At 41.4% G+C, this 13,202-nt stretch overlaps 2 protein-coding genes across 2 annotated transcripts in view; one reads left to right on the top strand and one right to left on the bottom strand.

The window, feature by feature from the left end:
- The first annotated feature begins 30 nt into the window (after positions 1 to 30).
- The window catches only part of LOC103043054 (NACHT, LRR and PYD domains-containing protein 12), a 39,977-nt gene continuing 26,805 nt past the window's right edge, over positions 31 to 13,202 (top strand). The window contains 4 exon segments of the mRNA XM_049475879.1: positions 31 to 367; positions 462 to 557; positions 1,333 to 1,455; positions 5,165 to 5,281. Coding sequence (XP_049331836.1) covers positions 291 to 367; positions 462 to 557; positions 1,333 to 1,455; positions 5,165 to 5,281 — 413 coding nt within the window. The 5' untranslated portion in view covers positions 31 to 290.
- Positions 1,553 to 4,266, bottom strand: LOC111193469 (zinc finger BED domain-containing protein 4-like). The gene is made up of 2 exons (XM_022674378.2): positions 2,537 to 4,266; positions 1,553 to 2,294 (listed from the first exon to the last, which is right to left on the bottom strand). The coding sequence occupies exons 1-2, from the start codon at positions 4,160 to 4,162 to the stop codon at positions 2,028 to 2,030; spliced, it is 1,893 nt and encodes a 630-aa protein (XP_022530099.2). The 5' UTR covers positions 4,163 to 4,266; the 3' UTR covers positions 1,553 to 2,027.

The raw sequence follows: 13,202 nt of genomic DNA, 5'->3' as shown, positions 1-13,202 counted from the left end.
ATAAAGCGAGCGCTGTGATTGGTCAGAAAACACATTACTCCTCCTTCTTTCTTTAACCTTTATGGAACATTTCACTTCAGGACATCCTTAAACGAAACTAAACCAGTTCATCTGCTCTTTAGTTGCGTCATTAGAGGGAGAATTATAAGCAGCGTTTGAAGAAAACAACCTTCAGGTAATAAACTTTAAAATGTTAGATCTACTCGATAGTTAAAGAAATTTTAGACAAGTAAGGATGAATTACACAAACCAAACACAGACTGAAGCAACTTTAAGATGAATTCAGATGAATGTGTGTGTGTGTGTGCAGGTGGATGAGCTCCAGAATGAGTGTCTCTGTGGAACAGGAAACACAGGATGCTGGGAGGTGAGGGTCTATAATGGGACTGGGGGTAAACTAGGGGTTCTCACACCAAACTTGTAGATCATAGTACTGGATACTAATATTTGTTTTGTTTTAGATTGGTTCAGGGTAAGAGAGTGGACTCAATGAAGAGTGACAGGTCGATGGACAAATTAAGAAATTTCAGAGAGGACGAAAGCTCTGCTGATCTCAGGTAAGGATAGTGATACTGTGGAAGATGAGATAAAAAGATGATTGTTAGTGATCCTGAGAATAAATGGGTGAAGTTGAAGTTTCTAACATTCTAACCCTTTCATATACAGGTGCATTAAAAAAATTAAATATCAAAAGTTACTTTGTTTCAGTTATTTCGTTCACAATGTGAAACTCAATTTATTATATATATTAATTTATATATATTTTTTTATATTTATTGTTGATGATTATGGCTTACAGCTAATGAAAACCCGACAATCAGTTTCTCAGAAAAGATAAAAGAATATTATATAAGACCAATTGGTACTTTTGGCAGTGTGGGCTGTGTGCCAAGTCCTGCTGGAAAATGAAATCTGCACCTCCATAAAAGTTGTCAGCAGAGGGAAGTGACTGACTTTGGACTTGATAATAAAACACAGTGGATCAACACCAGCAGATGACATGTCTCTCCAAACCATCACTGATTGGTGGAAACTTCACACTAGACCTCAAGCAGTTTGGACTGTGTGTTTTCCACTCTTCTTCCTCCAGACTCTGATCCCTTGATTTACAAATGAAATGTAAAATTTACTGATGATCAGTGATGGTTTGTAGAGCCACGTCATCTGCTGGTGTTGATCCACTGTAGAACACCTTCTATCCCCAACTTTATCTTGTTAATAATTAAATTAAATTAAAAATAATTAAACTATGAGGGAATCCTAGTATTGATACAACTCAGTATAAAGTAAGTAGCTGCATTTATGACTTTGTTTATCATTTGTATGATTTAGTGAGACACGGAGAGAGAGATCGAGATCTCCTGAACCCAGCTGTGTGTCCATGGAGAGTGGGCAGTCAATGGACACTCCAAATACCTTCGGAGAGCAGGGCTGTTCCAAGGCTCCTGAACCAAGGTAAATATAGTTTATAGTAATTATAGTGTGGGACATTTTTCCTCACTTCCAGTCCTGCCTGATTAACCTCAGCAGTTCGGTGACAAGTTTCATTATTAGGGGTGCACCGATATGGTAATTATGGGCCGATGCCGATATCCGATATTATACATGTACATATCTGCAGATGCCGATGCCGATATACATGGACATTTTAAAAAATACAGTAAGATACCCCACATCGTTAAGTAATAACGTTTATTTGCATAACATTTTAGATTTCAATCTGTGTGTAAATAAAATGAAAAGGTGTCTCCTGAGAAAAATGCTAGCCATATTTACTTAGATAACTGGTCTTTACTTATGACTATTTGTGGTTTTAAAATAAAAATTTAAATAAAACATTAGCTTTATACTAAAAATAATAAATGAAATCAAATAAATAAATAAATGAAAATTAACTTAAAGCAAATCCTTAAACATAAACCAATACCAGTGGACCTTTTTTGACACAGTAGTACAGAAATAATCCTTTGCCTTTGTGCTTCTTCACAAAAAAATCTGAGCAAACCATTTTTTTTTCTAGAAGTTCATCAGTCTGTATTTTTCAGAAGGAGAGGAAGGTTTTTCTTCACTAACAGGAGCATCTCTGCTTTATCACATGCAATTCTGTTCCTCTTTTCATTGATCACATTGCTAGTTGCACTAAATAACCTCTCGCTGTCAACACTAGTGGATGGAGCAGACAGGAACTTCTTTGCTACTTTGGCAATAGTAGGGAATCGACTTTTGTTGTTATTCCAGTACTGCAGTGGGCTTTCTGTCCTTGCTACTGGAGCTTCTGACAGGAATCCCTGCACCTGATCAATAAATACATAAAATATATACAGGTGTATTTTTAATATACAAAATAAGACTGACACATTAAAATACTGCACCAACAATTACAGTTGGGTTTTTGGAAATAACTAGCTACTTCACTAATGTCTAAATGTACATATTTTAAACATTTATTTATTTATTATTATTATTTATTATTATTTATTTATTATTTATTATTATTTATAAAAAATATATCTTGTTCATCTGTTTTTGCGCTAACCTCAGTTGTTGTCTGGGTGTTTTCCTGAGGGGTCAGCGTTTCTTCCAGAATTTCGTCGTACATATCAAAGAGGGAGCACGTCGCTTGGTCATCCGTCCTGGCTCTTTTTTCTCGTGGGCGTTCTTGTAGCTCACTTGTTTGCTCTGAGCGCTCACTTGATGCTTTCTCCATCTCGGATTGGAGCATTTCGTGTGCCTGTAGTTTCACTTCTGCGGCAAAATAGCGATCTTTGTATCTTGGGTCGACCATTGTAGCAACGCAGTACAGAGGCTCTGTGTAAATATCACTGAAGCGTGTGTTTACAGCTTCTAACAGAGCGTTTTTGCTGGTTTTAACTCCGAAGTCAGAGCGAGCACTCTTGCTCAACAGCCGTTTTAAAGCGTTGACTGAAGGAATCACGTTTGATGCCAATGCATCAGCCTGGCAAATCTCTCTGGTTAACTGTTCGAAAGGAGCAAGGAGTGTGACTATGTTTTCGATTAAACTCCACTGAGAAGCCGTGAGAGTAGCTGGTAACTCGAAATCAGCGGCGTAAGCACCGATTGCTCTCTTCTGCTCCAGCAAGGTTTGCAGCATGTAGAACGTACTGTTCCATCGAGTAGATACGTCTTGTTGAAGCACTTTCGGCTGCAAACCCACCTCCGTTTGAATAGTTTTGAGACGAGAGCTGGCTAAATGTGAGTGCTTGAAATGGCCAACTATCCGCCTGCTAACTGCAACCACATCCGAGATACTGCGCTGAGAAAACACACCGTCGTGTACGGCGAGCTGGAGCGTGTGGGCCATACAAGGTAAGCTCGGAACCCCACATTCCACCATAGCTTTTGCAATGTTACGTGCATTGTCACGCAATACAACATGTATGTTTTCCTTAGAAATCTTCCATGTTTCAAACATATTCTCAAACGCCATAGAGAGTGCCGAGCTTGTGTGTGATCCAGAGCATTCTTTTGCATGCAAAACAGCCTTCTGCAATTCAAAGTTGTTGTCAATCCACTGCGCGGTTAAACTGAGAATGCTCACAGGACTCACATCAGATGTCCAGATGTCGGTGGTCAGGCTAATGCCGGTCACATTGTCGTTAATGAGCTTGTGAACGCGAGTCTCTACCAAGCTGTGTAGCTCCGGCAGGGCTACGTCGGAAAAGTAGCGACGGCTAGGTATAGTGTACCGAGGCTCAAGATGCTCGACAAGCCGTCGAAACCCAATGTCCTCCACCACTGAGAACGGCTGATCATCTAGAGCAATGAATTCCATCACCTTTGCTGTGATAGCTGTGGCTTTGGGACTGTTTCTGTCGAATTTCTTTGATTTTTGAAGCAGCTCGTCAATAGGCTGAGAAGCAGCAGGTTTCGCTGGTGTGCGTGGTGCTGTTCGAGTCTCCTCTTTCACAGTCATGTACTCTGTATATTTGTCCGGGTGGTGCGCCTTCAAATGTGTAATCAAATTTGTGGTGTTGAAATTTCTTACTTTGCTTCCTCCACGCAAGACGTTAGCTGAGCAAGTGTTGCAAACTGCGTGCTTTATGTCCTGCTCACTCACTCTGAAAAACCTCCACACCGCCGACATTTTAGCTGCACCGCTGTTGCACAGCCCGCCTAGCGTCGCTCGGTCATGTTCCGGCATACATTAAATGCGTCAGCAAGTATCGGTTTGAAAAATCGGCAAAACTTAGGCATCGGCCCGATGCCGATGATTAAAAAAAAGCTGTTATCGGCCGATACAGATATTGAACCGATATCATCGTGCACCCCTATTCATTATCACATTACATCTGCCTTACAGAAGCTGTCATTAGTACATGTGTGGAGCTTTTTCAGCCTACAGATGACTGTTGTTGAGTTTATACTAAATGTTCAGTTTCGAATATATGCACTTGTTTATCTGATATATTATTTTTCACCCATTTTTTTGTCTCTTGGTATCCCATTCTTTGTTTCTATGTGCACCCATCTACTATCTACTGTATTTCTGCTCATCCGATACACAACATTTCAGATACAAGTGCATTTAAAAAAAATTGAATTTCATTGAAAAGTTACTTTATTTCAGTAATTTAGTTAAAAATGTGACACTCATATTGTATAGATACTGTATATTATACACAGAGTGATCAAAAACGTTAAAAGAATACTATATAAGACAAATTGGTACTTTTGTCAGTATGGGAAGTGTGCAAAGTCCTGCTGGAAAATGGAATCTGCATCTCCATAAAAGTTGTCAGTAGAGGGAAGCATGAAATGCTGTATAATCTTCTGGTAGAAGCTGCACTGACTTTGGACTTGATATAACACAGTGGATCAACACCAGCAGATAACATGTCTCTCCAAACCATCACTGATTGTGGAAACTTCACACTAGACCTCAAGCAGTTTGGACTGTGTGTCTCTCCACTCTTCCTCCAGACTCTGCTCCCTTGATTTCCAAATGAAATGCAAAATTTACTGATGATCAGTGATGGTTTGTAGAGCCACGTCATCTGCTGGTGTTGATCCACTGTAGAACACCTTCTATCCCAAACTTTATCTTGTTAAATAATTAAACAATGAGGGAATCCTAGTGTTGATACAACTTACTATAATATAAGTAGCTGCATTTATGACTTTGTTTATCTTTTGTATGATTTAGTGAGATACAGAGAGAGAGATCGAGATCTCCTGAACCCAGCTGTGTGTCCATGAAGAGTGAGGAGTCAATGGACACTCCAAACACCTTCGGAGAGCAGGGCTGTTCTCCTGAACTGAGGTAAATATAGTTTATAGTAATTATAGTGTAGCTTTTTCAGCCTCCAGAGTGCTGAATGTTGTAGTTTACGTCAAATATGGATTCTGTGGTTCAGCTCTGTTTTATACAGACTGTTCTCAGACATTGTTTGAGTCAGACCAAAGTATAAGGTCTGGTAATAATAGGTGAAGACAAAAGAAGACAATTTTTAAAAAATTAACATAATTAGTTTAGACAGTTAAAGCTGTAATATGCAATTAAATAAATAAAAAAATATTTATATAGCGCTTTTTACAACAAAAGTTGTCACAAAGCAGCTTTACAGAAATAAAACAGGTCAACACCTATGAGCAGCACCACAGAGATGCCAATAATTGTGGCACAGTGGCAAAGAAAAACTCCCTTACATTAAGAGGAAGAACCAAGACTCAGTCAGAGGAACCCAGACTCAGTATGGCGTCACATCAACATCAAAAGTCGGGGGCACAAAAATACCATGTGAAAAATTTATCCAGCGTGTATCCAACATTTTGCGTGTGTAAATTAACTTCTCGCGAATGCAAACGTAAAATGTGAATTGCTCACCGAACAACCGACCGTCCGGCGCTGTCTGCCCGAGTTTAGTGCCCGGAGTGAGAATCTGTTTCTAAATTAGTCATAGCTTTTCATTATCAATTATGTGCTTATCACATTTTTACATTCAAGAGTCAAGTCAAGTCAAGAGGCTTTTATTGTCATTACATCTGAGTACAGGTACACAGTGTGATGAAATTACGTTCCTCCGGAACCATGGTGCAACATAGAACCACAAGCAATAGACAACATAAAGTGCAGGAGTGACGACAGTGCAACATAAAATTATAACACTAAATAACAATAAATACAAAAGACGAGACAATTTAAAGACAGGACAGTGCACTACCGATACGGTATAATAAAGTGTATAGTGGGTAGAGATGGGACCGATCCGATACAATATCGGTATCGGGGCCGATATTGACGTAATCCGACGAATCGGATATCGGGCGGGCGCTGCCGATCCACTTACCGATCCATATTATAGGAGCCAAAAGAAGGACTGCCTTTAATGTATATATTGTTTTGTAAATATTGTTATATTGTTCTTTCTTTCTTTATTTCTTTGCCATTTTTAAGAGACACAAATAATGTTTCCTTTATGTTGGTTTTATTTGTAGTATAATTGTACCCTGTCTCTTTAAGAAATACAACAGGATGTTCTAGAATGTTTTTTTTGCTCACTAGGGGGCGAATTAGAGCAGCAGAATAAACTTAGGTGGAAAATGGAGCACACGGTTTTTAGACCGTAGCATATTACTTCTTAAGTGGATATTTGTGGAAGTCTTTAGGATTTTGTGCTTGTTGGAAAACTTTTTCTTAGTAAACATTTTTTAACACAAAAAGTGGACTCTGTGGTAACTGCTACGCGTCAACCAAACTCAATCATCTAGGACCTGCTGCCTACATCAAGTCTAAAAACCCCTCCAGATGGAATATGTCTCCACATACAAAGGTCAGAACAGACAAAATTGAAGTTAAGAAGACTGCTTCTCACTGAGTGCCCACATGCTGGAAGGTAATCTCCTTGTGTTCTAATATTTCTGGATGTGGAGGCTCTGTTTGTGCTAGTCCCTTGCCTGCTTACTGGCTAATGAGCTAACTAGCAGCTAGCTAGCAGCAAGTTTTGGAATTCAAGCCAGTAAATCATCTATCTGCGAAGTGCTTGGAATATTATTGTTATTGAGGGATCAAAGGCAGTATACTGTGCATTTTGTGCTGGTTGTGCCAACAGCATTTAATGGAAGAAGCTTCAGATAAAGTGAATGTTAGCAAAAGGCAGGTGAAACTTACACCTAAAGCAATGGAGGAAGCTGTACGTCGTCTTAAAAGCTCAAGAAGTGCTAAACTTGGGCAGTTAACGAGTAAAATGAACACTGTGGATCAGCTTATGGATGATATGAGCAATTTGGATGTTGTCACTTCCAAGTTCACAGACTTTAAAGAACAATTTGAGGAATTCCTTGATTTGAATTTATCAGTGCAGTTGTTAATGGCACAGTTATCAGAAGCAGACAACAATGAAGACCAGCTAAGTTGGTTCGAACCCAAGGCAAACAGATTTAAAGACTTCATAAACTGTGCAGAAACATGGATCAATGATGTTGTTCAACGCAGAGAAGCTGAATTGCAAGATGCAGTACTTCCAACGGATAGTGCATCCATGGTATCTTGCAGAAATGTTAAAGTACACAAGCAAGAATCAGTAACAGGCAGTTCCACACTTACATCCTCATCTAATAGACTGAAGGCTGAGGCAGAAATAGCTGCATTGTTGGCAAGGGCAGCTACCTTGAAACAAAGGCAAGCAATTGAAGTGCAGGAAGCTCAGTTAAAAGCCCAAAAGGAAGAAATTGAGCTACAGATAGCCTTAGCTGAATCTACTGCAAAAATCCAAGTCTTGAGAGAGCTCCAAGGCTCCCAGTGCCCCTCTGAATGTCCAAATGATGGAATGAATTCATACCTTGGGTCTTATAAAGCAAGCCTTAAAGTAAAGTCAGAAGAACTAGATGCCTGTGTCACTCCAAAAAAGGATAAGGCAACTTTACATTCCCAGCCTATTGCTGTAACAAGTGAACAACACGACAGCTATAGCAAAATAAAGGCTTCAAATAACACCAGTACAGATGAAGAGGTTGAAACAGGAACACTGTTCAATGTCATGCAGCGTCAGAACGAAGTCACTGCTCTGCTAGTGAATCAACAAAAGTTGACTACATTACCTTCTAGGGAGATACCCATCTTCAAAGGGGATCCTTTGGAGTTTAAGATCTTCCTCAGGGCATTTGAGCATTGTGTGGAAGACAGAACAGACAGTAGCAAAGACAGACTTCATTTTATGGAGCAATACACGAGTGGACAACCTAAAGAGTTAGTTCGAAGTTGTCTCCATATGGATCCAGATCAAGGATATAAGGAAGCAAAGAGGCTTTTAAAGCAGCACTTTGGAGATGATTACAAAATCTCAGTGGCCTATGTAGAGAAGGCATTAAATTGGCCTCCTATCAAGCCTGAAGATGGAGAAGCGCTGCATTCTTATGCACTTTTTCTCAATGGATGTCTGAATGTCATGAATCACATGGATTATATGGAAGAGGTGGACAATGTTGTAAATATGCGGGCAATCATTGCAAAGCTGCCTTACAAGTTAAGAGAAAAATGTCGAGGCACGGCTTGTGACATTCAGGAAAAGGGGAACAAGAGGGCAAAGTTCAAAGACCTGGTTAACTTCATCTACAAACAAGCAAGAATTTCCTTGCATCCTATGTTTGGAGATATAAAGGACGCTGCTGTCACAAGAAGACCATTGAAAGCACCCAGTATGGGCAAAGGCCTCAAAAGTTTTATGACAGGAGTGGTACCTGAAAACAGCCTTAAAAAGAGGACTGAGCCAAGTTCACAAGAAAAGGAAACAATCCCTGCCAAAACTAGCAACAGTTTTAGTGCATTTACAAGACCATGTCTCTTCTGCCACAAGGAGCACAGTCTAGACTCATGTGAAAAGCTAAAGAGCAGCCATCATCAAGAGAAGCTCAACTTTCTGCGATCCAAAGGGTTGTGCTTTGGTTGCCTAAAGCAAGGCCATATGAGTAAAAGTTGTAAAGAGAAGCTCAGTTGCAAGGTGTGCTCATTGCTGCATCCAACATTATTGCATATGAAGCACAAAGAGAAGCATGTTCCCACAAAAAAGCTATTAGAGGAAGAAGAAGCGCAATCAGTCACCAGTGGATTCATAAGTGCTGATACAGAGGCAAGTGAATGTCCTGAGAATAACAGTTCTGACTGCATTCTGGCCATCGTACCTGTTCGTGTCAAGACCAGGAAGGGCAGCAAGGTGACAAAAACATATGCTTTTCTGGACCCTGGGAGCTCTGCAAGTTTCTGTACTGAAGAGCTTATGAGGGAACTCAATGTCAGTGGACGGAGAACCGACATACTGTTGCGTACGATGGGGGAAGAAAAGTCTGTCACCAGTGAGATTGTGTCAGGTTTGGAAATTAGCAGTTTGGATGAAAACAACTTCTTAACGCTGCCAGATGTTTTTGCGCAGAAGACAATTCCTGTGGGCAAGGAAAACATTCCCTTGCAAAGGGATGTGGATAAGTGGTCTCATTTGGAACAGGTACGACTTCCAAAGATTGATGCAGAAGTAGGGTTGCTGATTGGGACAAACGTTCCGAAGGCTATGGAGCCATGGCAGGTAATCAGCAGTGTGGAAAATGGACCCTATGCAGTGCGGACCATGTTGGGCTGGGTGGTTAATGGGCCTCTTAGAGAAGATACAGCTGTAGACAAAAAAGGCGATCAGATCATAGTGACATCAAATCGAATATCAGTTGCCAAGCTAGATGACCTGTGGAAACAGCAGTTCCGTTTTGACTTTCCTGAATGTGATCAAGAGGAACAGCTGGACATGTCAAGAGAAGATCACCATTTCATTAATCTTGTCTCACAGTCAGCAAAACTGGTGGATGGGCATTACAGCATTGGACTGCCTTTAAAAGATAGAGCAGTTATCATGCCCAACAACCGACATGTTGCAGAACAGCGTGCTCTCCACCTTAAGAGGAAGTTCATGAAGAACAAGTCTTTTCATGCAGACTACAGCGCATTTATGAGTGACATAATTTCCAAAGGGTATGCAGTGCAAGTGCCTAATGAAGAGTTGAACCGTAATGATGGGAAGGTGTGGTATATACCTCACCACGGTGTATACCACCCCAAAAAGCATAAGATCAGAGTAGTGTTTGACTGTGGGGCCGCTTTCCAAGGTACATCTTTAAATGATCAGCTGTTACAGGGGCCGGATCTCACCAGTACATTGCTAGGAGTCATCACCAGATTTAGACAAGAGCCAGTAGCACTTGTAGCTGACATTGAAGCTATGTTTCACCAGGTGAAGGTGCCTCCAGAAGACTCAGACCTTCTCAGATTCCTTTGGTGGCCGAAAGGTGACATCTCCCAAGGCCTGGTTGAACACAGAATGGTTGTGCATCTCTTTGGTGCAACCTCTTCTCCAAGTTGTGCCAGCTTTGCACTAAGAAAGTGCATGGAAGACAACAGACCTCATTTCAAAAAGGAAGTAGTTGATATGGTCCAGCACAACTTCTATGTAGATGATTTTCTTGGGTCTGTTCCAAAAGAAGAATGTGCAGTCTCTGTGTACCATGATCTTCGCAACATCTGTGGTAATGGAGGGTTTAGATTAACCAAGTGGCTGAGCAACAGTCGTGCTGTACTTGCCAAAATTCCTAAGGAAGAAAGGGCTGAAGAACTGAGAGACTTTGACTTGGATCAAGACGAGCTCCCAGTAGAAAGGGCCCTAGGTGTTACATGGTGTACACAATCGGATGTGTTTAAGTTCAAGACTATCATACAGGAACGACCATTGAGCAGAAGAGGAATTCTGGCAACTGTCAGCTCTATCTATGATCCCCTTGGAATTGTAGCTCCTGTTGTCCTGCAGGCTAAGAAGATTCTTCAAGATCTCTGCAGAATGAAGATAGGCTGGGATGAGGTCATTCCAGATAACCTCGCATGTCAATGGCAGGTTTGGCTGAAAGAGCTCCATCTACTGGAAAGCTTTGAGACAGACAGATGCTTCAAGCCTAAAGACTTTGGAGTGAACACTTTTGCACAGCTGCATCATTTTTCTGATGCAAGTGAAGATGGCTACGGCACTGTAAGTTACCTCTTGCTGAGAAACAGCTCTGGTCAAGCCCACTGTGCATTTGTCATGGGTAAATCCCGCATTGCCCCACTGAAGACGGTATCAATCCCACGCATGGAACTCACTGCAGCCACTATGGCAGGAAGGATGGATGCTATGCTAAAGCGGGAACTGAAGTTAAAGCTTGAAAATTCAATTTTTTGGACAGACAGTACTGCAGTCCTGAAGTACATTAACAACAAAACAACAAGGTTTCGAAGTTTTGTAGCAAACCGTGTATCATCTATCCTGAAGGTTTCAGAGGCATCCCAGTGGAGATACATCAGCAGTGCCATGAACCCAGCTGACTATGCATCCAGGGGCTTGAAGGTGGATTCATTTCTCCAAAAGAAAGCATGGATAAAAGGACCAGACTTCCTGAAAGGGACAGAGAGTGACTGGCCAGAGAACCCAAAATACTCTGGAGAAATAGACACTGGAGATCCAGAGGTGAAAAAGAGCATGTTAGTAAATATGCTGTCTGCTAAAGAAGGAGCAAATCCTATGCAGCTTCTTATGGAACGTTTTTCTTCATGGAGCAAGCTGAAGAAGGCAGTAGCGTGGATCCTCAGAATCAGGAATGTTCTGTTTGTGCTGTCGCAGAAGAGGAAAACACTAATGGTGGAAATCTCTCAACTGGACATGGATGAAGATCAGCGCACGCATCTGCTGAATAAGAAAATGACGGACATAAGGACCAACCTGGAGAAAAGCAACCTAACTGTAGATGAAATAACTATGGCTGAGTTGCAGATCATTTCTTATTGCCAGATTCAGACTTATTCTGAGGAGATCAATGCCCTGCAAAAAGGAGACCCAGTTAAGCGATCTAGTCATATCTACAAGCTGAACCCTGTTCTCCAAGATGGTGTGCTTCGAGTTGGTGGAAGACTCAGTAGAGCGGCAATGCCAGATGAGGCAAAACACCCAGCCATCCTACCTAAAGATCTTCATGTGATCAGCCTCATCCTTCGTCACATCCATCAGGAGACAGGCCACAGTGGGCGTAACCACATGCTTTCCAGCCTGCGTCAAAAATTCTGGGTTCCAGGAGTCAGTTCAGCAATAAGAAAGATACTTTCAAGATGCATTAACTGTCGAAGAATGCATAGTACTACTGGACAACAACAGATGGCAGACCTGCCTCATGACAGAGTTTTACCTGATGAGCCACCATTCACAAATGTAGGGGTGGACTACTTTGGCCCATTTGAGGTAAAGCGGGGAAGATGCATTGTCAAGAGGTATGGTGTCATATTTACATGCCTGGCTCTGCGTGCCATCCACATTGAGGTTGCATCCTCATTAGATACAGATTCATTCATTCATGCTCTTCGACGATTTATCGCGAGACGAGGCCAAGTCTCAGTTCTTCGATCAGACAATGGCACAAACTTCGTCGGAGCTGAGAGAGAACTAAGAGAGGCAATTCAAGGATGGAATAACTCTCAGATTCATGACTTTCTTCTTCATAAAGGCATCAAGTGGATTTTTAACCCACCTACTGGCTCACACCATGGAGGAGTGTGGGAAAGATTAATCAGATCTATAAGGAAAGTCCTTAATTCCACCTTGCGGATGCAAACCTTGGATGAAGAAGGTCTTCTAACTGTTCTTTGTGAAGTGGAGGCAATTCTTAATAGCCGTCCTATTACAAAGGCATCCAATGATCCCCATGACCTTGAAGCACTCACACCTAACCACTTGTTACTCCTAAAATCCAAACCATCTCTTCCACCAGGACTTTTTCAGAAGGAAGACTTGTATGTTCGGCGACGATGGAGGCATGTTCAATATATGGCAGACTTGTTCTGGAAAAGGTGGATGAAAGAATTCTTACCACTGATGCAAGAACGGCAAAAGTGGGGACGCATAAAGCGCAATTTCAGTGTTGGAGACTTTGTTCTCCTCGTGGATGAATCAGCTCCTCGTAACTCATGGGTGATGGGCAAAATCATCCAAGTGTTTCCTGATCAACATGGGCTCGTTCGCCAAGTACGCATCAAAACCAAGAGTAACGTGCTTGACAGACCTATCAGCAAGATTTGTCTGCTGCTGGAGACATCATAGTCATCAGTTACTGGGCTCCTTAGTATTTTAGTTTATAATTGTTATATGACTTGGGATAACAATTAGGGGCCGGTTGTATAGGAGCCA

Source organism: Astyanax mexicanus, chromosome 3 (assembly GCF_023375975.1).
Source record: "Astyanax mexicanus isolate ESR-SI-001 chromosome 3, AstMex3_surface, whole genome shotgun sequence".
In the NCBI taxonomy this organism is placed as follows: domain Eukaryota; kingdom Metazoa; phylum Chordata; class Actinopteri; order Characiformes; family Acestrorhamphidae; genus Astyanax; species Astyanax mexicanus.
This window is presented reverse-complemented; position numbering and strand designations above follow the sequence as displayed.